Below are 23275 nucleotides of genomic sequence, written 5' to 3'. Positions count from 1 at the left end.
ATTTTTTTCATTGGCGTCTTTGAGTTTCTCAATCGAACGCAGTCTTTGTTTAAAGTTACATGAAAGTTACAACGTTTGAAGGGAAATAATGACGGTGTAGGATGTACAATTGGGGTTTTTATTCAAGGAACGATCGAGCTATTTAAGTCTAGCCTTTCACCATTGGGTGGTAAACTCCTTATTTACTGGAAATCTCTGTCTTAAGTTAGTCCTAATACGATTCTTATGTGATGAATCCTCATGATGGCTATAATGGCTCATTTATGGTGCAAGCTATGGCTAGCGGCTATAATTCTTGTCATACCCCCTTGTCATTGAAGTAGTGAAGCCCCCTGTATAGATGCGGAAATTCCAGTGGGCGGATCAAGAAATCTTTGAAGCTAAACCTCATCGAAGACCTTTGCATTTAGACTTTTGCGAAGCCTTCGTAGGACTATTTACGATATTAGTAGTACCCAGGAGATGTATCTGGTGATCTAATGTCTTAATATAGCGAGATTTTGAGAGATACTTTACAGATCCTACTACAGTGATAGCGGATTTATAAGGCAGAAGTTAGAATAGAGAGCGGGTCATGTTTATGCGATGCAGGATTTGAGAGGGAGAGATGGGGGGACATGGAAGTGAGATGTTGGAAAGGCAGACGGTGCATCTCCGCGCTCGCTTCGTACCTGGATGCACCAGGCTTTTCTTATATTTTCGGCTTTGGGATTTGTATTCATGTCGAGCTGATACACGGTCTCTCTTTATGAGGACCGGCTCTCTTTCTGCGTTGTTATCTGGCGTACGGTAACTTCTTGCTTCAACTGGATAGAAGCGCCTGCATAGCCATTACGGTGCTAGTTAGGCTGCAGCAGGTTAATTGAACTTTGATTGATTGATTGATTGATTGGCTTTGGCACGGTGGCTTACTTGGGTCTTTTCCTGCTTACAATATCTGACAGTCGTTTAACTATCTAGCTCTTAGACCTCACTACCTCATAGCTCTGTGGTATAATTCATCAACCTAGAGTTCTAGTCAGCGGATTCCAACATATGAGAGACGTTGGTATCGTACATAAAAACCGAATATCTGAGCATAGCAGTTATCTTAACAAACATTAATCACCGGTATAGTTTGTCGCTCTCAGCATTCGTATGGTCCCCGACTTAATTATGAATTTCTGAATCATAACTCACTTAAGTAAGTTCAAGGCTCACCAAGCTATTTCTTTAAATGAGGGTTGTTCTCTTTTATCGGTTGAAACGGCATTTGTTTTCTATCACTTCTATCATGTGGATTGAACGAGCTTAATCACGACCTCAGTCCGAAGCCCTTTTCCACTTGATAAGAAATAGCTGTGCAAAAAACACAGTTCCCACTGTAACAGTACTAGCACTGAATATCTGTGCTTTCCAGAAGGTGGCTTCATGCAAATCGAGCAATGTACCTGCAATAGGATTGCCAATCAATAGTCCGAGCCCCGCGAAAAGGAATGACACTCCCAACCTAGCCCCTACAGCATCCAGACCAGGTGATAATGCTGCAACGATGGTGGGCTGCAGGGAGATAACAGCGCCAGAGGCAAATCCGTACAAACAGGTAAATACAATAGTGCCAGGCTCATTTCGAATACCAATCCATGCAAATGCCAAGACGGAGACCATAACAGTTATTGGCAACATTGTATTAATGGCGCCAATGCGGTCTGCTAGAAATCCCGGGGAGATTCGACCCAACGCAGACGTAGCGTTGATGATTGAAATGGAGTAGAATGCGATGTTGTTATCCGAGTGCAAAAATGAGGCGAAAAAGTCGGGCAAGTAGAAAAAGGGGAAATATAAACCAACGAAGGTGAAGAAAAGGCCAAGGCAGAACACACAAAATGCCGGCTCTTTCAGGGCAGCGAAATCGAAAATTGATTTCTTCGGCTTGATAGTCGCTGCGCGTACTCTCATCACAGCGAGTGAAAACGCAAGTCCACTCAGGACGACAAAGGCAATCACACGAGTCGTCCAAGGGAATCCGAGAGTACCTACGAGCCTGTGGAACATGATTGGATATATCGTCGCACCTTGGAGATGCTCTCAACATGAGCGTTCGATGAAAGCGGAGAATGTGACTTACCAGTACTTCCCCCAGCTGCAGTGATTCCCATGGCGAGAGCTCGATGGGTGGTGAAGTATGTAGCTACCACAGCAACACTGGGAAGAAAAACGCACGCACAGCCCATTCCCACGGCCACTCCGTGTGCGAGAAAGATTTGATAGTATTCGGTTGACAACGAAGTCATCATCAGACCGAATACCACAAGAAATGTTCCGATGGCTATCAGCGAACTGACATATCCTCTGTCAAACAGAGGACCGACCACAACCCCCACCACAAGGAGGAGGAAGCCTTGTACAGTGCCAATCCATGATATTGAAGACGACGAGTAAGAAGAAAGCAGCCTGTCTTCGTAGTAGCTCTGGAATACTCCGAAAGTATTGACCAGTCCCCTTTGAGTTACAAGTTAGTAACAAGACTAATTCGGAGGGAATGAGGCTCACCAAGAGTTGAAGAATAGAAAGAAGGCTCCTGCCACCTGTAACCAAGCAAACCACCCCCATTCTCGGCGGGCGGAGCACGCCGAGAAGCCTCAAGGGGCGGTTCAGTAGAAGTGTCGACAGAAGTATGGGTGGATCTATGCGGCTCTGCACTTCTTGTCGGAACAAGGTCGGGGCCTTGGGATTCCATAGATGTTCACGTGGCAGAAACACGAACGCGTATGATGACAAGATAGGCTTTATTAGACGGTGTTGGATTGTAGTAAAGCTTGAAGGGTGAGAATTCTTTACCTTCTGGCTAGCTACTATGGCAGAGAAGCCAGTTTTTGAAGACTTATCTCATGTAAGGGAGGGTAATGCTAAAATTTAGAAGATGCTCACCAATGGTTACACAACATTTAGTGGTGGCTAATTTTCTTGAAATTCCAAATACCTACCTCATCGGTGGCCATAACTCTAGCGACGTGTGAGTTAGAGCTTTCTTGTATTTATGTGGGGAAACGGCATTTAGTTGCGGTAAAACGCCAGGTTGCGGTTGTGGGAAAGGCTGAGATTATTCTGAAAGTTTGATTACTGAAATCAAATTATTAAAATGGAATATTGGCTGCTTCAGAGCCCATCCAGTCTTCTGAGTTGAGAATGATCCGCGTTGGAAAGTTGAAATGTTGTGATAGGACGCACAGAGATGTACTCCCGACTTCGAATATGTAGACTACACCGCAACGCTAATTGACGGTGAATCAGCTGCCGAAAGTGGCCACATTGGACGCAGATTTAAGCTTTCTTTCTACCAGAACCATAGTCATGTAAGTGTTATGCGGGATAACTATACTTTTGACCACCGAGTACGGCAGTCTGCTACGGGTCGAACAATGGTAACAAAATCCACCAATAGGTCATATCAGAGAACGATAGACAGATTAAGCCTGCTGTAGACAATCTGATGTTATATTAAGGAGCATGAAATATCAGAAATCATGAATCAATCAATGAGTGGCATTGTTGCGTGATCCTTCTTCTCTACAGCCTGAAGTTGCTGATATTCCTCTTCGAGGACATTAGTGCATTGGGCACTAATCGTACGCATCACGTAAATCACCACTGTCTTTTCTACTACAATGTTTTAGTCTCTATAATCAAGTATAAGGACTCGATCCTCGTTCTGTATGTTAGGGCTGCTTGCTCACGATATCGTATCGTGATCTTGACAATAGCGTGAGCAGCCCTAATATTTTGCATTCTCAAGTTATCGATGGCAGGAAAGCGATTTACTCAAACCTAAGGAAATCTCGGGCGAAACTCCGGATAGACACCATATGCCACTAGCATCACCCCTGCCTGGAATAAGGGATAGTACCAGCCTATTTACGTAGCCCTCCAGCTGTCGGTGCCTAGTAACAAGCTAGCTCTTAGTAGAAATGAGCAACATACATATGGCCGTAATGTGAACTGCGCTATGACATGATTGGGGCTCTTATGTTTGTCTGGGTATAGTTCCTATAGTTCCATACGTTCACTCACATAGTTCCTTTTTTTTATAAACTTTCTATACGTAATTTAAAAAATCACCAGTCAATCCTCTCCCTCTTTTTAGGAATAACTGCTCGTATTACAAAATGTAAGATTTTGCTTTGTGAAAACAAATGTCATTTGGCATGTGCTAGCAGGATCAAAGGATCACTAAGTCCCTGATGAGCCCCCTTGACAACCACTAAATCTGCCCCGACAGAAAACCATTCACCATACGGCCCTGATTTTCGAGGCTGTACAGGTCGGTCATCTCATCCAAAGCTGTACGATAAAGCATTGTTGACGTAGGAGCTAATAACGCCCTTATATCTTATACAACCATAGAAATGGGCTTCCTTAATGAAATCCTCATCAAAATAGCGCTTAAAAGGCCCTCTAAGTCCGCTGGATTCTACGATAAATCATGTTTTGAGCGTCTATTAAATCATAATGAAATCGGCAGCTATTCTCGAGAAAAAAGTTAAGGATTTACGCGCTTTAAACGAGAAAAAGAAGTAAAAAAAGGCTAGATCTATAAGAAGAATACCTCAATAAGAAGGTCTTGCTGCTATAGAAGTATTGACCTTCATATAATAGCTAATATAGGCTAATTCAGCGTAAGCATCGTATAAGGTAACCTAGGGTTTAGCACCTTAAAGCCACGTACGAGAGCCCTACCGAGATACTTAGATCGTGGAATCCTAGGCTATAAGAGAACTGTATGTAATAATAGATCTCGTGTTCAACTTGATGAATTCAATGGCTATTTGGTTGAAATATCTGATTAAACAAGACATGCTTTGAAGTAAGGTGGCCACTCGGTTGTGAATTATGTATGATAAGGAAGGATATTTCCGGATATTCAATCAATAAGGACTAGGCTTATCGCGAGCTGGGGTTTCCGAATATCTCGAGAAAGAGCCTTCATAGTTTCTAGTCGTAGTAAGAAAAGAAGACTTAATAATTTTTCTTAATCACTCGAGTACATAAACGTCTAGTAATAAGAAGCAAAACACCATAGAAAACCACAGATTCATCCTCGAGAAAATCCATTTCGCATCCAAAAACCCCATCCCTTAGCCAGGTTAAGGGACTCAGACGCCCAATGGCTTCTGCTCAGGGTCCTCCTGAGAAACTGGATTAAGCTTCACAAAGTCCTTCTCCAGAACAGCCGAGATTCCCAAGGCCATAGTGACGCCCATTGCAATTATCTCTTCCAACACATCCATGCACAAGTAAACGGTGGTATTTCCATCAAGAGCAAAGGCTTCAAAGTCGGTGTAATCACCAAGCGCCGAATAGACCAGTCGAACCAATAAGAAGGGCAAAGAAATGAGAATGGCAAGGAACAGCTTCTTTTGGAACTTCCGCAGTGAAAGGCTTAGCTGGAAGAATAGCCAGCCACTGAGGAGAACGAAGACGGCAAATACGACGAGGAAGATGGCCATGGCTACCTTGACGAGCGTACCAGGGTGGTAGCTACCACCATCAGTATCGGCAGAACTGACTCCCGCGATACCGAGAATGAGGCCGATGATGGCGACAAGAGACACTATTTTCAATAACTTTGGAGGTAGTCTTTCCTCCACATCACTAGATAGATTTTTATTAGTCTCCAATCACTAGGATCAGGGCCGGCGCAGTTTGCAACTTACATTTGTCTGAGTAGTCCGATAAATGTTAGTAGGAGGGGCGCAATACCAATCATCTGGCACACTGCGACCGCAACAACTATGTTGTAGTTGGTCGGGTCGTTGATCAACAATAACGAAGAGATACTCCCAGCTATCCGGATGAGAGAGAGGGTGACAGCATATCGCCAGATCTTACTGCCGACCCTCCAGCCGGTTCTCTTCCAGATAAAAACAGCGGCAACAAGAATAATGGGGAATATAATGAGCTGAAGGATAGCGATACCACTTCTATAGTCCACGGTACCCATTGTGAGAGTATGTGAAAGGGTATAAATCAAAGGAGAAAGAAAGAGAGAGGTCGTTGAGGTAGAGTAAAGTGTGGGTGAAAGTGGAAGAAAGCTTGTTGTGTGGCAGTTGAGAATCGGACATCTAGAGCCTTTTATCTACTTCGACTTGACCTTTGATGCTATTTTTGTGCCCAACCTATGTTCTCATCCTGTCTATCATCTGCGGTAGTAAGTGCTGCTAAGCCTTCAAGATCCCATGTTGACTGGCTCAGCATCTTGATTACCAAAATAAGCAAGTCAGTGCCGATCTTAGCTTGTTGGTGGCTTCGCCCCCACGTCTCGCCTGGGGCTGAACCAATTGGGTCCACTTGATTCGGGGGCCATCACTCAACCTTAGCTACAGTGTATATTCTGACTGCCGATCGAGCTAACACAGGACGCGTGTTTCATCGGTTGATATCTTTCCGCCCGCAGTCATGAACCAGCCCTATAGAAGGAGGCTCAAAAGCTTGTATCTGTACGTATAGCAGATATCACAAACGGAGGAATTAATTTTTTCAGTATTGTTTCCACATTATCTTCACCCGTCCTGGATAGGGAGGTCCAAGTTGGATTCACTTGCTCGGATCGTTCTCGATGGGCAGGTTGGTCAAAATACTTATCCTATTACATCATTTGGAGAACACGATCGATGGCAGATTGGTGCCACGGATCATTCAAAAAGAAATACATGAGCCTACTGCAGTCAACCCAGTATACAAGGCTGTACGCGAGTGGAACCGCTACTTAAATGTAACGAAACATACCATGGAAGTTCCACTTTGTTAAGATTGAGGAAAGTCTAACTTTAACCCTAAGGACCGAGGACCGGGGATATATTTAGTGTTTGTAAATAGTTTATCCAATTTCGGGGCCTTGGATTACTTAGACTCTACCAAGGCTCCTCGACAATTTTCTGTCATATTTTCTTTTCTGGTTCTATGCTTGTGAAACTCTGACAGACTTACAGCTGAGCTCAAGAGTGTACAGGCTCAAAAGTAAATAGGATGACTTCATATGCAGCAACAAAGATCTTCAGCTGCTCATTTCCTAATGCGGTATCAACGATGTCGGACCAATCAAGGCAGTGATTCGCGCCCCCACAGACCCCCAAGCATCGTGTTTACTAATTTAGCGATGCTGAGTTGGCCCCCGGTTCTATCCTGAGCCAACATTTATTGTGAGAAATCCACCTCAAGGTCTTTTCTCCAACTTTGATGAGGGCTACCTTCAGCTGGGAATAGATCACTCTTCTACCATTCTTTTCTGTTGCAGCGACCATGAGCGCAAGCAGATGCCTCTGTACTTCTCGACAGGTCACATTTGTCAACGCGGGCGGTCAACACCGAAGTACAGTATGAGTTGCGCAAGTCGAGGCTCCGCGGCTGAGTCTTGGCCCCTCAGCCCCTCAGCCTCGAACGCGTTACAAGACCTCATGGCGAAAGCTTAGCTCTTTAAAAATTCACTGCCAACGGATCTTGCTGAACTCTGTATCCTATTTTCTCTCCCTCGTATCCGCTTTTAGAAAGATATGCCACCAGGCGCACGGGTTTCCAGGAATTGCGGCAACTGCCGATCCATCAAGCGACGTGTAAGTGTCCTTTGAACAAGATCTTCTTGCTGTTGTTCGATAACCAGCTCAATACTGAATTTTCTTTCCGCGAAGTGTGACAGAGAACTTCCTCATTGTGGCCAGTGCATTCGCGCGCGGGAGGAATGTTCGGGGTATCGAGATGAATGGGAGCTCGTCTTCCACGATCAAACGACCCATACAATTAAGCGTTCCAAGGAAATACGGGCCAAAACAGCCAGTCTGACGAATCGGAATGGATCGCCCGCGACCCGCTCTCCAAGCCCAAGCATTGAGGAAGTGGGAGTCAACTATTTCCTATTCCATTTCGTCACGGGCGGGCTGGCCCCTGCTCGCGGGTATCTCAACTACGTGCCAGCAGTGTATAGTGCCGATGGCGAGCATCCAACCTTAGTGGCCAGCATGGCAGCTGTGGGACTTGCAGCAATGGCAAACTCCACCCAACAGCCTGAATTGGCCAAGCGAGCACATGCAAAATATCAAGAAGCAATACAGACTGTGAATCTGGCGTTAAAATCCCCGATCGAGTCTGTCAAGGACAGTACCTTGATGTCGGTGATCTCTCTTGGGCTATTCGAGCAAGTTGCCAATTTCGAGACATGGTGCCGATATGTGAAAGGGTCTGTCGCGCTGGTAATTTCGCGCGGCAAAAGTCAGTTCTCGACCCTCGCCGCTATTCCCATGTTTAATCAGGTGCGTGCAGACATGTGTGCTGCCTGTGTCCATAGTCAGGAACCGTTCCCAGCAGAGATGCTTGAGTTGCAAGAAGAGGCAACAAAGCAGGCAGACACCTCCAGTGGCTTCTGGTTACTAGGAGTGCTGGCCACCCGGTGTATCAATCTTCTTTCGGATGTTACGATGACCACCATCAATGATGCTGCAACTTTGACACACTTTATGGAAGAATCCAGTGCGCTCCAGCGTGACTTTCAATACGTTCTTGGCATATTTAGCAAGCAGGAACCGTATGAAACCGTTCTAGATTACAAGGGCGATCCAGACTTCATTTATAATTCTCGATTTGATCTCTACAGAAACTCCTGGGCAATAAGACTTTGGAACAACTCGCGGGTCCTCCAAGTCATTGTCTGTGAGATTCAGTTCCACCTTTTCGCCAAGGCACTCACCGCAGATCTCCCACCAGCCCACATGACGCAACTGGAGATAGCCCTTGAGGAGACATGTCAAACTCTCATAAATCTGGGAGGCGATATTCTGGCCACAGTTCCGCAGTCTTTGGGGATTGTTTCGTCGACAACTCAGCCTCATACTCCCACGGATTCGTCCGCAAACACAAGTGTCTCAGGTGGACATATGCTCATGTGGTGCCTCTACACGGTAGGCAAGTCTCCAGTTACAAGAAGCTGGACCCGAAAATGGATCATGAGGCGTCTTCAGGATATCGGTCAAAACGCAGGCCTCCCAATGGCCCTTCAGTTTGTCAAAGACATAGATGAAATAGAAAATGCAGCCAGCCTCTTGGAGCTCAAATCTCCCTAGGTGTCAATCGCTGATTACTTATCTCGATATCAATGGTCCATGTCTTGCCACAGAGTTACAATGATGAGGTCTTAGATTTGTAAAAGTAATACACATTATTACAGTTGTACGGCCTTTCGATTAGGCAAGAAAAGAATAGCCCTTGAGGGAGTGGAGAAATACTATATTGATATTATATTAGAAATTGATTCTTACTAGAATCAAGTGGGATCCCAGGGGGTCTTGATTATACCTAAATCCAGGAGTCCTTATTATGTGATGTCCTTGCGACATTTCCCTTAGAGATTCTTAGAGTTAAGAACTTCGTTCTCCGTACATAGCGTTCGTTATATTTGGTTTTAGAGGATATCGTAAATAGTAGTTTCTCCTTCATTGAGCTGGGATACATAGTGTCTGCGGTTCCTCGGGAAGAGTACCCATTAGGCTCGTGCCCGATTCTAGTTCTATATACTACTCTAGTTACGTTCATTCTACGAGTATCTCGTATATCTTTATCTTCAGTATTACTACGGTAGTATTCGCGGTCGGTCACAAAATCTATCCGGATTCCTTAGCAAGGTATTACTTATGATACGACTTATACACCTTCCCTCTCCCTCTAAGAGGAATTAGGGAATACACGCGACTTAGGTGCGATTATCGAGCTCATTGATCGGTTCTAGGACCTATGATCGCTATTTAAGGCTCCCTTTATTTTTTGCGTACCCCGTATAAACGACTGTAACCTACGCCTCGATTAATTTCGTTTGTGATTCGGCTTCGTTTCGGGTGTGGTCGACATTTTTTCTGCAGACCGATGATGAATTGTATACACAATACGTTGTCGTTCGTCGATGTGCCATGGTAAATCCCCTTCCTCGACCCCCCGTACCGCCTCAGCGGATCAGTGGTATTTGTTTTATGCAAGTGAGCAGGGTTGAGGAAAATTCGGGGATCGTGACTCACTCCTAGTAAACATCGATAAGTTTCTCAACAAATATCTATGTTAGCACATCGAGGACGAAACTGTACCGAAACAAGACCGAAATTGGGCGGAAACCCTTTTTGCTCGCTAGGCAGTGTTTTGCTCGCTGATCTTTAACAAAGTTATCAAAGCTGGCCAGGAGATCACCAAGCGCGTCAGAGATAGTAGCAATCAGCTGACTCTCTACTATGCTTGCTTGATATCTGCAAGATCTGAGCCTCTTTTGGGTCAGAACTAGAAGTCTACACCTCCCAATTTGATGTTTTTGATGAATGAATCACATTTTAGCGTTTTTTCTTAGCATTATATCAACTTCATATCGGTTTTTAAGTATCATGTTTGACATCTCATCTTAACCTCAGCATTGTATCAAATTTGATGTGAAACTTGGTACTCAAAAAACACTCAAACGTTACTCATTTGCTAGTATCAAACATATGTCGCTCCTTAAGCAAATCTCGGAGGATCCCATCTCATCATGATTTATCATCCATGTTTCTTTCCCATTTCTTTGAACTCTAACCTGCACACTGTTGATTCTTCCCTTTGTCCGTCTCGGAGAGCGAATAAATTGTTTCTTGTTCAATCTCCCTCTTAGACAAACCACCTCTCGAACCATCACTCCAAATGTCAGTTTCAACCCTTTCAAGTGAGCTGTTGCTCCTGATCGCACAGCAACTTGAATCACAAAATGACCTCAAAGCTCTGATAGAAGTCGACCACCGCTTCTATCAGCTGCTGAAACATGTGCTGTATCGATATGACCTTCACCGTCGGAACGGGGATGGAGTTCTCCGAGCAGCCAAGCTAGGATCCATCTCTGCAGTAGCTCAGTTCATCGAAGAGGGATACCGTGTGAGGTTTCGACCTGCTCATAGCCAGGAGCACCTCCCAAATATGGCTGGGGACGCGGTGCCCTGTTCGTGTCGAATGGAGCATCCAATTCTGAATGCTGCAGAATACGGGCATTCGGCGCTGGTCAAGTATCTACTAAGCGAGGGCTCAGAGCCAGCCCTTGAAAACAACCTTGGCCAAACTCCCCTGCATCTGGCGGCAAAGAACGGGTTTCTCTCGGTCATCAAGATTCTGTTGAGCGGGTCGACATTTCCCACCCCCAAGGACACTAACTTCGCGTTGGCTCCTATCAAAGAGGCTGCATTCAGGGGACACACACACGTAGTTGAATACTTTTTGTCTTCTCTTTCGAGCCCTAACAACTCGGCTTCTTCGTCTCTTCCCTTTGCTGCTGCGTCCGGTGATACAGCCTTGGTATCGGTGATTCTTGGTTATGGAGCAAATATCAATCACAGGTACATTGAATTCCATGGCCCCAGGGTGTCCATAAATCCGGAAGCAGGAAGAGGACACGAATCATCCGCACTATCAGTGGCAGCCAGACATGGCCATCTGACATTGATGGACTTCCTTCTCAACCACGGCGCCAAGGTGAATCTCAAAACTGGTCTCCGAAATTCCCATTTGTGGAAGACCCCCTTGAGCTCAGCAGTCAGGAGCGGGCATGTCGAGGTCATCAAGACACTTCTAGCCCACAGTGCCAAAATCACGGAAGGAGATTTATGTACCGCAATTTGGCAGAGCAGGAAGGAAGCGCTTAAGGTTCTACTCGCCAAGTTCGAAGTCAAGAATTGTCATTTCGATCTCTTAGATTTCGCAGAAAAGTTTGGCGATGTTGAATTTTACCAGAGTGTATCGAACAAAGGCTTTGGTAAAAAAGGGACCATCGCCAACGCAAGAGAATCTGGTTAATGACGCAGTCCTCACCATTCGTCAGGGAAACGGACTAAATCCTGGTTTGCCTATCTTGCGCAATTCTTTTATTAGCCTAGCGATTCCTCGCAGACACAGCAGCACCATGAGACTGTTCTTTGGCATTGCGCTCACATCTACCTGGAGAACCTGGGACTTCTGGAATATCGAGCTCCAAACCACATAGTTGAGTTCGCAAAACAGTTCCCTTTGCAAGCCCTCAGAGAATGGAATAATTATTTCTCTGTGTTTATATCGTCATATTGGAAATATTGAGTACGGTTTCACTAGAAGTAGACTTCGATAAAAAATAGTTAAGAGTGATAGGCATTGTAACAGCTCTGCTAGAGTGATGTTTTATCCAAGTATCTTAAGTATCTAAAGCAGACCTAGTCTGCCTCTTGTATTACTTAAATTACAATTCTATTCTATCATAACGATAACGACTTAGCTGCGTGTCACTTTGGTGACTCTTTGTTGAATTGTAATCTCACAACACTCACAAATGAACCATACCCTCTGGTGTATATGAATATATTTGGAGCTCTACATGGCATAATATCTCTATACACTAAGACTATATTGATCTTGGCTCTATGAGGCACATTACGGCGGCACAGTGAAGAGATAAATCATTCATGCTAGATACAGAGACAAGCATAAACTCCAACTGATATAACATAGCGACGACCAGTAGTCGTGCGCAGTAGTGATAGCCCTGCAAGCCTATGACTTAGCGCAGTAGAGGAAGGGACAGTCGTCTAACGTTAACTTAATGGCCAACTCATACAATGATGTCAACATACCCATCGATTCGCCGACTGCATTTAACTTTCTATTAAACTAATGTAGATTATCTGCGCAGACAGTAAGATATGTCATCTTGTTATTATGCAGAAGCATTTAGTGCGCTGTCGCCCTGCAGGGGTATATATTTGATCTGCATCATGACATATCTATGACAAGTTAGCCTCGCTGGACTTTAATATTGATTGTGTTTGTTGTATGATCTGCAGTGTAATTAAAAAAAACCACAGCACATGCACTCCATACGTATATTATGCTTGGCATAATTTGCAAAAGCCAAAACGTAGTACTGGTCAAGAGGATAGGGATTGATGTCACTTAATGATGCACCCCCGCTCTGCCAAGGTGAGAGCCGCCGGTGATGTATTTTAGTTTTCCATAACGAGACTAACTTACATGCAAGCAACTTTATAAGATACGGAGAAGGTAATGTAATATTCGTACATTAGTCGCGATTGTTCAAATTACAAAGCGCTGGTCTCAGAGAAAAGTAAGTACAGTAGTCTGGTGAACGAATGCCGAAGCCTGAAAAGGGCAAATGCATAATCAATAAGAAAAATGACACCCTGCTATGCTGTTGAAAGGAGGTAAGACGAGAACGAAAAGGGAAAAGCACTAGACAAGAATAGAAGGGCGTAGTATCCGAGAGAGTGCTCATAGATATCGGCAAGAGCCGCCTGTCAGAATGAATCTCACGTAAAGACGGGAAGTCTAATAACGGAAGGCCGAGCTGCAGGTGCCCCGAAGCAGAAAGACTCTCCGCACGAAGTGAACTCTGGGAGCGCTCAAGCCGCGTGTATTTTATTTTTTTCAGATGACCGTTGGGTCTTCGTCTCCGTAGGAATCCGCATCGTCAAAGAAAACAGCAGACTGGCGTCGCATTTCCTCCATGATGCTCCCCCGCCGGGAACTCGGGGTCTGAGGACGTGATGAGGCTGTCGATTGGGACATGCTATCCGATAGGTCGGTGAACCGCGACTCATCTTTGTAACTGGACCCTGCGCGCTCTGGAAGATTCTCGTCTAGCCGCTCTTCCCTGGGATCTGAGTGTTCACTCTCTGTGTTGTGGAGACGACGAGAGAGAACTGGGGATAGACTGCGCCCACCTGTTTTGGATTCTTGAAGTCCTTTCATGATCTCATTCTCGACCTTGAGTCGATTCTGAATGAACTGAATTTTGGGGAATGCGCTTTGCTGGCCAACATGAATCATACGAGCGAGACGTTCAGGATTTGGATCGGAGAGAATATGGATGAAATCGGAGGGTATGCTCTTGGGCCAGATAGTCACAGTGCCACTGAACTTTTGCAACCAAATCTCACTCCAGTCTTGCCCCATGGGTCGTGGGAGCAATTCTAAATGCCGAAGAACTCGAAGCCATTTGTTGAGGTCTAATTTGATATATTGTTCGATTGCAGTGCCGAGGAAACCGCCGCGCCAACCACGGCCCTTGCGGTGCGTGACTGGTCGCCCTACCGTTCCCCGAGAGCTAAAGAAGAAAAGGTTGATGTGAGGGTTCACCTGATACAGTGTCAGTGGCAAGAGAGTACAAAGAAGCGAGGGTAATATTACCTGAGATACAATCGTGAAGTTGACGTTGAAATGTAGGTTCAGTGCTTTGATTGGTATATCAGTCCGCAGACTACCATCCTTCCACTTATGTCCAAACGAGTAAGGCTTGAGAGTGCCATCACGCTTTTTGGTCATCAAGACTACCGGATTGAGAATGCCTGGAACAGCCGCAGAAGCAAGCACCGCACTCCATATGACGCAATCGGGGCATGTCAAATAATTGGCCAGGATGGTCGGCGAGTGAGGATCTGAGGGCACACAGGTGACATTCAAGATGCGCCCAGTCCGCTCGTAAGCTTCCCGAAACGTAGTTGAGCCCCTGCAGAACCAACCACACTGTCGGGCCCAGTCAATAGTATCAAACCTAGCACCTGTTCGCCACCAGCGACGGGCCCATGTAGGAAACGCTTCGTGACATGCTCGAATCCGATGTGCCAAGGCTGGGACGAGCAGCTGTTTCAGCTCTTCGTCAGTTCTGGTCGCAACCAGCCCCGCCACTAGCGCTCCACCTGAGGTTCCGGTAATGATCTCCGGAAGGACATCATTGTCTAATAGAGCCTTGACGACACCAAAGTGGTAGTAAGCGAATGTGGCCCCACCTGACAGGCAAAGTGCGGTGCGACCGAAGTTTGTATCGAGATGCTTAAAGAACTGATACTTGGCGTCGTTGTCAAACTGATTGCTGTTCTGAACGAGTTCAATACATGCGTGTACCTCGTCGATGTATTCTTGAACCAAGTCCTTAGTCCCAGAATAAGTTTCGCTGTATATTCGAGGATTTTCCACCCCCGCGAAATTGTTCTTGACGCAAGCTTCCAATAACGTACGAAGCTCTTCAATAGCCGATACTTCGCTCGGGTCACTCTGCCCATCCTCTATTTCGCGTTCTGCCCCCGCTCTGGCCTTCTTCAGCTGTCCCACCACCTTGTTGATTGTCAGATGATCATAGTAAGCGTATTCATCGGTCTGTTTCCACTTTTCGGTTCCGAGGTGGACGTCCAGTGCCTGGGCCGCTTTCAACCATTCTGGATAGCTCCTCTGCGCAGATAATTCCCGGCGCAGTCGTTCCCTCTTGCCACGCCATGTAACCCATTGTTCATAAATGAAGATGTAGACTCGGATCAGCACATATCCAATGCTCAACAGGGTAATCCACGTGAACACAGTGAACAGGAATGGCCATTTCAACACCGTGTATAACACCCCCTCTCTTGTCTCATCCTTGCTCCGCTTGGGTTGTTTGCGACGACCCCGACTCTTGCGGACCCTCTGGTTGATTGGGCGCCAGTCATTGATAGCCGTCAATGGGGACGCTTCTGGGGCATTCAGGGCCCTCTCGAATCGGTCGAGTTCATCGGGTTCAATAAAGTCGCGGTCGATATCGGGTAGACAGGCCGGATCATAGGGGTCGTACACTGCAGGCTGCTTCTCGTTGGTCATATTCAATGCATGCTGGAGTGACGAGAAACAATGTTGAGGCGCCAACAGGTCGTACCTGGAATCCGGTTGGGGAAGCTATGACGCTGGCATCACGTGCCTATTCATCTCCGCACACGCTAGTGCCGGATCTGGCTAGAGCCTCTCAGTTGCTGAGTCATCTATATCTGCCCCGCCAGATAAGAAATCGTCAACCACGGATGCCGAGGCTCTGAACAGTGGAAGTACGAAGAATTGAGCACTTGGAGGTTCGACTCTGAGATAAGTGATCAGCTATATGCGCATTGAAGTCTTACCGCCACTTCATGGTCACCACTTTGGAAAATACCCCCTAAGCATTCTTCGAAACTGAGTTGCTTCGGGAGGGAACAAGGCAAGCATTATCCTACTATGCCAAACAACGGCATTCAAATACGACAATGCCACTGTGCGACAGTGTTGGGAGTGTTTGGAATGTGCCCCTCCTCCATGCACGCCCCGCGAGGAATTGACATTCCTCAGACGAAATTCTCTCTCTTGGTTCTATGAGCGGGGCAGTCCTGGTCATCTCAAAGGCGAATCCGAGACTTCTTTCGTTTTCGTCTCAAAGAAGGATACTTGATGCTCACCGCTAGATGAGGTAGCATGAATCGCAAGGAAGATACCGGTGTCCTTCCCTGATTGGTAGGCATGACGGCAGAGTTTGTTTGTCGCAGCCGAATTGGAGGCCCAGGAAAGCATCCCATGGGTTGGCGGGGTTAATCTCGCTCTAGCTGCATGCATCAAGGTCCGGGAAATGCTTTGTGTACGCGGTGTCGGACATAAAAAGTCGATCAGATATCAGCCACCACCTTCTTCTATAGGTTGGCCGAGGGTGTCAGCTTGGTCACCTGACCTGAGTGTTGGAAGACGCCTCTATTCACAGATTAGGATGATTGGCAGGAGCTAGTTCTTAGCGTCTGAGGATGCAGGATGAGTCCCTAATTAGGCTCTTTCCGGCGAAGATAATCCGGATATGTTCTTCCATTAGGTCATGTTCGTCCTTGACGCTGATCATGCTGATCATTTTGCTAAATTCCTAAATCCAGTGCCAAAAAAAGTAAACATCGCGCAAGCCATCGCTTCTTGTTGCCACTTACGATCCCACATTCGGCTCTCTACACCAGCGACGCTTGAGTATTCAAGTGTCGCATTCATCTGTCTCATCCCGACCTTGGTATATATTAAATGACCGTTTTGCGCCGTAGCCGCAGAATTTTTATTAAGTTGAGTTAGCCTCTTCAACATCCCTGAACGTGCCGGCGGCGCTGAACTTACAGTGTGAATTCTATGTCATGGCAACCCTGTCGTCCAAGGCCCCGCTTTCAAGGCCCTTGGCATTTTCTATCGTCGTGAACCCGCTCAAGTTCCCTATTAAGCCCTATGCAGATTGCCCGATCGGCGCAAAGATGTATACTTGGGTTGTGTCGTGTCGAGAAAGACTGCCCCGCTTACGAAGTTTAACCAGTAGTACTCCCCGAATTGAGCAAAAGCAAAAATGTTCAGCGAGCCACCAGTTGGAAAGGGATTGCGTTTGCCAAATGATCACGCCGGGTATCACCCAATCAGCATGTTTAAACGCTCATCATATCGCACGCCTCGAGGGATCGTCCAAGGGTGGAGAAGGTGGCCTCGGAGATCCGAGGCCGGTCAACGCCCGAAGACATTTACCCTAGTTTACTGTTGGTCCAGTATTTTCTCTGACTCTTGTCTCTCTCTCCAGAGTACATACTCCGTACTGGAGGGGCGTTGATCGTCATCATGTGCCCGCCCCCCTTGGCCGATGGTTTGATTACCATGTGCTGAACATTCCTGGGGTGATAGGAGGGTCTGAATGCTGCCCCCCCGATCGGCCACAATTTTGACGTGAAATCTGATGTAGCCAAAATGAAAAAGTGAGCCCACATGTACATGTGTGCTAGGATAGACATACTTAAAAAACGGCAGGGATGCTGCAAACTCCTCGCATGAAAGGTGCAGAGAGTTGTATGCGTCGGGGTCAAAAGTTGAACCGAGCGTTTTGAGGCGCATAAAGGAATGTTCAGATGAAAAAAAATTATACCCCGCGCTGGACAGGGATAAAGGTAATTGAAACAGTACAGAAACATAATTCCCAAGGTTCGTATGCTACGATGCCGTCAGACGTTGAGGCTATAGATGAAGGGGCTGAGTCGAACCTTGGAACCACCAACCGCCCGTACCCGCTCTACAAGCGGTGTGACCATTGTCTTCCTGACTCTCTAGATCAACTATTTACATCATGTCGGACTATAGCATCAGTTGATGTCATTTGGGTCATCATCAAGTCTCCACCCCAGAATGTCAGATGTGCGAGCGACTCGACGATCCTAGATAGCGTAATGGCAAATTCATATCCCCGACTGATTGGCTCTTTGGCGACTTTATAGAGCTCCTCTCCAGTGTATTTACCATTCTTTCCGAGTGACCGGGAGCCACTACTGCCTACTAGGCATTCGAGTATGCAAATATCCGCATGCGCCCAATGGTATGCCTCGTGCGATCACGACCCCCCTAAACCCTGATTTGATCGGCTGCCCCCTTCAGCGCCTACAGATGACCAACCGCATTTCCGGCAAGGGCATCTACACAATAAAAAGCAAAGCAGAAAAGAAAAAAAAAAGAAAGAAAAAGCGGGCCAACGGGAGCACGGGGCAACTAAACCACTCGGCATTCCCACCCGGTCTGCATCGTGGGCTGAAGTTGCCTGCGTGTGGCTGCGTCGGAGATTGATCAACGCCACCATGGGAAAGTTTCACCTGGGTGTATATCTGTAGGAGGGGCTGCAAATGCATGAATGGGAAGATGTTATGGGTGTCTATTTTTTTTTTGGTCGATCAAAGAGAGCCCCTCCGATCCACTTTTACTTCTGTATGGTCTGAGTATCCTTCGGAGAGTGTTGACGCTCTTTGGTTCCGATTTATGCAGGAGAGAGGGGGGGGGGCCATCGGACTAATCATAACTTATATTTACCTCGCAAACACCGGGCTTTTGATATAGACGCGGCAGAAAGTCGAACTAAATTACTAGGCGCCTTCATAGGCTCGCCACTACCCACCTGGGGTTAGCCAAGAAGTTATCCCGGGCTTTAACTTACATGAAATAGATTAAGATAATTGATAGATCAAATTGGATAGGACAATTGAATTGAAGCAGGGAAGAGGGAGAAGAGAAGAGAAGAGAAAGAGAAAGACAAGCCCGATAGAAGTGAAGAACAGGAAAAAACAGTAAAATAGTCGAGTAAATCAGATATCATGCGACTATCTCTCAGCTGATACAAGTGGTAAATTTGCGTATCTCTCGTATTGAGGTTTGAGGATAAGCGTATTATTATTTAGTTACCCCGTGGCCCTCAAACCTTCAACTTCTCCTTCTTTTCTCCCCTACTTATCTTCCTCCCCCTCCTCCCCCCCCCCCCCCTCCCCCCTCCGCTTCGGGTCAAGGTAGAGTCATAACTTTGACTCACCTCTCTTCCTCTTCCTTTCTTAGGTATGGTGTAGTCAATCCCCATAGATCTTCGTTTGGGCTAACCCTCGCCTGCAGAGCCGTCGCTCGATCTTTTCTTCGAGATCTCGCTCGGGTCGCACAAGCAAGATGTCGACTACTCCTGGTTGTATCTGTTGAGTTCCCCATCTTCAGATTCCTCCCGGCCTTACCGGACCCCCTTGTTGGCACCATGGAGAAGTTAAACACTGGAGATGGACAACTTTTCATCAAGGTTGGTATTCTCATTCCTGTGGATCAGCTACTCCACCTTGTCGATGGTGGGTTTCCAGATCGCTAACTGCGTTGTTTGTTTTGTTAGAACGTTGCCAGCTTCGTTCGCACCCATGAAAAAGCCCTCGCCAATGCCCTACAACTTCGACGTCAACCCAAAAACACCGCGACTTCCCAGTCACCGACCGCCTCGGGCTCCGGCGCTTTCTCCTCTGCGCCTCTCAACCTAGCGGCCGCATTCTTCAAATTTACCACGCAGAATAGCAAAACCGCCAAATTGACCCTGACCCCCCATCACCTGTTCTACCTCCTCTCCAGCTTCGAGGACTTGGGCATTGCCGTGGGTCCCATGAACGTTCGACTGGAGAACATCCACACCGAGGTCTCGCAGTCCTATGTCTCCTTTTTAAATAAACCACAAAGGTCTCGAGGCGATGGCGCCTCGATCCACTCCGTGTCCAGCGTGCGTAGCGTGATGTCAGGTATGACTGACCTCTGGTCATCCTTCCGAATGGGACCCAAGGACAGCCCTTCCAAGTCAGAGAAGGCAAAGGCCGCCTTGGATATGGATCTGAAGTACCTCTACTCCGCCTTTACCAAGATTCCCTGTCTACGCCTTGCCCCGGACCACCGAGCTCCTTTGATCAGTGGATATGAAGAATTTCCTTTTGATACGGCTGTGCCGCTGCATTCTTTCAAGAACTTGAGCGCTTTAGAGATCATTGATTTAGACTACCGTTCCTTTTACGGATGGGACCGATTGTCCGAGCAGCTTCGCAGCTTGACAATCAAGAGAGCGCACCTGGATGATCCCGCCGACCTATTGACGAGGATCGTATTGGACGACATTGACAAACGACGCCGACGATCTGCCAAGTCCCAGCAATCGCCGCCTCTGGGATGGACCAGCAGCTCCAGCGCGCAGCCTGTCCACACTCCCGATCACTCCTCCCTCTCCGCGCCTGGGTCTCCTATCGCAAACACTTCACTTGGAACCAGTTCCAGCCCCAAGTCGAGTCCGATGATGCGAGCAGGATCAGAAGGCGCCAAGATTCGCACACGAGCCGGAAGCATCTCGCCGACTCGTCCCCCCGTCAAGCATGGCCACCGTCGAGGTCAGTCCCAGCGTATTATTCGACGCACTGGTTCTGCAAGCTCGGAATCTAGTGACATCTCAGCTGGTCATCGCAATGGAAGTTCTTCCAATCTCCTTGCTGATGTTCTATCGCCTGCGAAGTGGCGATTCCTGCGACACCTGGGGCTTCCCGAAAACTCCCTCACGTCTATATCTGCCGCCAGTCTCGCCCCGGTCGCTAATTCTCTCAACTCGCTCGACCTGTCGTCGAACCTCTTGACCGAGATCCCCGATAGCCTGGCTTCCTTGATGGCCTTGCGTGCTCTCAATCTGTCGTATTGCATGATTGAGTCGCTTCATTCGCTTACTCGAAACCCTCTCCCTGCTATCACTGCTCTCAACCTTCGCGGGAATCGCCTCCGCTCACTTGCGGGAATTGAACGATTGCTTTCGTTGGAAAGATTGGATCTTCGTGACAACAACCTCACGGACCCGACAGAGATTGCCCGGTTGACTAGTCTCCCTGAAATACGGGAGATCTGGGTCTCCGGTAATCCATTTGTCAAGACCCACTCTGGATATCGAATTGTGATTATGAACTTGTTCCGCCGAACGCCTGGTTATTCCGATGACATTATCATCGATGGTAGAGGGCCGGGTTACACCGAGAGGAAGCAGCTCGTTGAGCGCGTTGCAGAGCCTCAAGGTGCCCCAATAATGCGGCCTGCACCCGCTGATGAACCAATTGTCGTGCAAAAGTCTACCATTACAATCATTCCTTCCGAAACTGCAATTTTTCAGCCAGTACAAGACGAGGGAGACTCGCGCGTGAATGGGGCGCAGAAAGAGATTGATAGCGCAACCAACCGCCGAAAGAAAACTCAGCGTCGCAGGATAGTTGATCACTCAACCGAGAACCCATTTATCACTGATGGACTAGGAAACTCGGGGAGCACCGCTCTTCCAGTTCTTCCTATTCAGCACATCCAAGCACCGGTGAATCATTCAATGGTCGCCCCCGTTGAACAGCCGTGGAGGCTGGACAGCGGAACACAATCCGGATCATCGAGCATTCAAAGTCCTGTCAAGCCTATGCATTCCCCTAATCCGGCATTAATACACCCATCGCAAGGCAAAGAAAGGACTATGGATGAAGAGTTTTGCCGTCAGCATTTGGAAGTCCTCCAACAAGATGTCGGACATAACTGGCTCACCGTGCTCGGCGAAGGCGACTGGGATAATTCTCACAAGGACTTTGCCCACATCTCAGGAGCTGGGTTGGATCATTCAGCTCGGTTTCCTACCCCGCCACTCACCCGCTCAAATACCCAAGCGATCCTCAGCGGAGGCCATGCCCTGAGCGGATAAAAAGCATTTTGCGATTCGCATCTCATTCGCCCCGTGGTCCTCTCATGAATACCCTCGGCGTATCCGCCTCTTCTCGCGAGGGACCATAATCTATCTGGTTGATTCTTCTCCCTATGCCGGGACGACTCCCCCAGGTCCCCAGGGACTACTTGACCAACATATTTGCTGCCTGATACAGGCAGGCAATCATTCTATGCATTTTTTTTCGGCGTTCGATGACTTACGAGCCATGGTGGGTTGGATGTATGATTTATTTACGGCCTTTGATTTCGCACTGTTTCTGTCCATTTCTCTCCTCTTTTCAAAACGCATGCACTGATGATCCTTGATCATCCTGATTCAGGGAGGGCATAGTGAAAGACATTTTTTTGTTTTGCTTTTGGTTAGAGCGTGTATTGTATGATTCTTGATTTTCGGGCATGTTGGCGTTGGCGGGATCTTTGATGTCTTAATTCCCCTCTTGTTCATTCATCTCTTGTGGTTTTTTCTCCGGTTCTATCGAGCGACTTTCTGTGCATGAGCCATGGCTTCTATCTGGATAAACAGCATGAGGCACGAGATACGATCAGTTTGAATAAGATCACCGTGAGAATACCAATCTGCCTTTGTGTGGACTCATCCCTGTAGCAAGAAGCTTGACTGGGGTAGTCTCCAGAGTATTATATAGTTTCTATACGAAAGCCTTGAACTTAGTCGAACGTCTTATGCATTGGTTTCACTCTAATTTGACGCCTCTTTCACCTCTTTTATGCACATTGTCGAGTGTCTCGGGTTTCCCATGTCGATTGTATAAAACTCGGGCGTCAACGGACTTGCCCTTGGAGCCTGCTCACATCCCTCTCCTCGGGCATATGTGTATAGAAATGGAATATTCTCTCGGACAAAGCACCAAATTCCATGCGAGCGAGACCCCCCAATCCTCGATACAATGCCATTATAGACCCATGGCCACTGTCGAGACTCTATCAGCCTCGTGCTTGGACCCCATTTGGCGTCGCGGCGCGCAGTCTCGACCTCGAACGCCAAAAGTCATGCAACAGATTGTGCATACAAGGTTGTCAAAGCGTAAAAAGATGGGCATAGTAGAAGCAGATCAAAGGGCCCAGGAAACAAGGTCTATATATAACCCAACCAAACAAGCGCAAACACAAATGGGAAGTTCCCGCTTTGCAAAAAGATTCTCTCCTTCACAACTCTCGACAGGTTTCTCTTTCTTGTCTCTTGTCTTCTTTCGCTTCTCGATCTCTTTTCCATCTTTCTCCCTTGATTGAGAACTTCCTTTTCCCCTCTCCAGATTCTTCCCTGTCGCTTTGGCTTCTGCCTCACCGTTTTGCCCCCCCATCCCTCTTCTCGACCTTCGCCGGCTTCTTTCATCGAACCAATTAGTTCTCGACCTCTTGCTCAGCCTCATCTATCTTTTGAGGCGTCTACGAGCCCATCCCC

At 47.2% G+C, this 23275-nt stretch overlaps 6 protein-coding genes across 6 annotated transcripts; 3 read left to right on the top strand and 3 right to left on the bottom strand.

The window, feature by feature from the left end:
* Positions 1 to 1302: 1302 nt before the first annotated feature.
* On the bottom strand, positions 1303 to 2719 carry N7511_006876 (uncharacterized protein; the record flags this gene model as incomplete). The annotated part of the gene is made up of 3 exons (XM_057129253.1): positions 1303 to 2054; positions 2108 to 2481; positions 2568 to 2719. The coding sequence occupies 3 exons, from the start codon at positions 2717 to 2719 to the stop codon at positions 1303 to 1305; spliced, it is 1278 nt and encodes a 425-aa protein (XP_056983809.1).
* Positions 2720 to 5132: 2413 nt separating this feature from the next.
* Positions 5133 to 5980, bottom strand: N7511_006875 (uncharacterized protein; the record flags this gene model as incomplete). The annotated part of the gene is made up of 2 exons (XM_057129252.1): positions 5133 to 5631; positions 5694 to 5980. The coding sequence occupies 2 exons, from the start codon at positions 5978 to 5980 to the stop codon at positions 5133 to 5135; spliced, it is 786 nt and encodes a 261-aa protein (XP_056983808.1).
* Positions 5981 to 7529: 1549 nt separating this feature from the next.
* On the top strand, positions 7530 to 9089 carry N7511_006874 (uncharacterized protein; the record flags this gene model as incomplete). Its single annotated transcript, XM_057129251.1, has 2 exons — positions 7530 to 7589; positions 7695 to 9089. 2 exons carry the CDS (start codon positions 7530 to 7532, stop codon positions 9087 to 9089), a joined length of 1455 nt encoding a protein of 484 aa, XP_056983807.1.
* A 1591-nt stretch (positions 9090 to 10680) lies between these two features.
* Positions 10681 to 11820, top strand: N7511_006873 (ankyrin repeat domain-containing protein; the record flags this gene model as incomplete). Its single annotated transcript, XM_057129250.1, has 1 exon — positions 10681 to 11820. One exon carries the CDS (start codon positions 10681 to 10683, stop codon positions 11818 to 11820), a length of 1140 nt encoding a protein of 379 aa, XP_056983806.1.
* A 1617-nt stretch (positions 11821 to 13437) lies between these two features.
* On the bottom strand, positions 13438 to 15639 carry N7511_006872 (patatin-like phospholipase domain-containing protein; the record flags this gene model as incomplete). Its single annotated transcript, XM_057129249.1, has 2 exons — positions 13438 to 14148; positions 14200 to 15639. The coding sequence occupies 2 exons, from the start codon at positions 15637 to 15639 to the stop codon at positions 13438 to 13440; spliced, it is 2151 nt and encodes a 716-aa protein (XP_056983805.1).
* A 3709-nt stretch (positions 15640 to 19348) lies between these two features.
* On the top strand, positions 19349 to 21832 carry N7511_006871 (leucine-rich repeat domain-containing protein; the record flags this gene model as incomplete). Its single annotated transcript, XM_057129248.1, has 2 exons — positions 19349 to 19390; positions 19478 to 21832. The coding sequence occupies 2 exons, from the start codon at positions 19349 to 19351 to the stop codon at positions 21830 to 21832; spliced, it is 2397 nt and encodes a 798-aa protein (XP_056983804.1).
* Between the last annotated feature and the right edge of the window lie 1443 nt (positions 21833 to 23275).

The sequence above is a fragment of the Penicillium nucicola genome, assembly GCF_028828085.1.
Source record: "Penicillium nucicola strain IBT 29836 chromosome Unknown utg000006l, whole genome shotgun sequence".
NCBI lineage: Eukaryota > Fungi > Ascomycota > Eurotiomycetes > Eurotiales > Aspergillaceae > Penicillium > Penicillium nucicola.
This window is presented reverse-complemented; position numbering and strand designations above follow the sequence as displayed.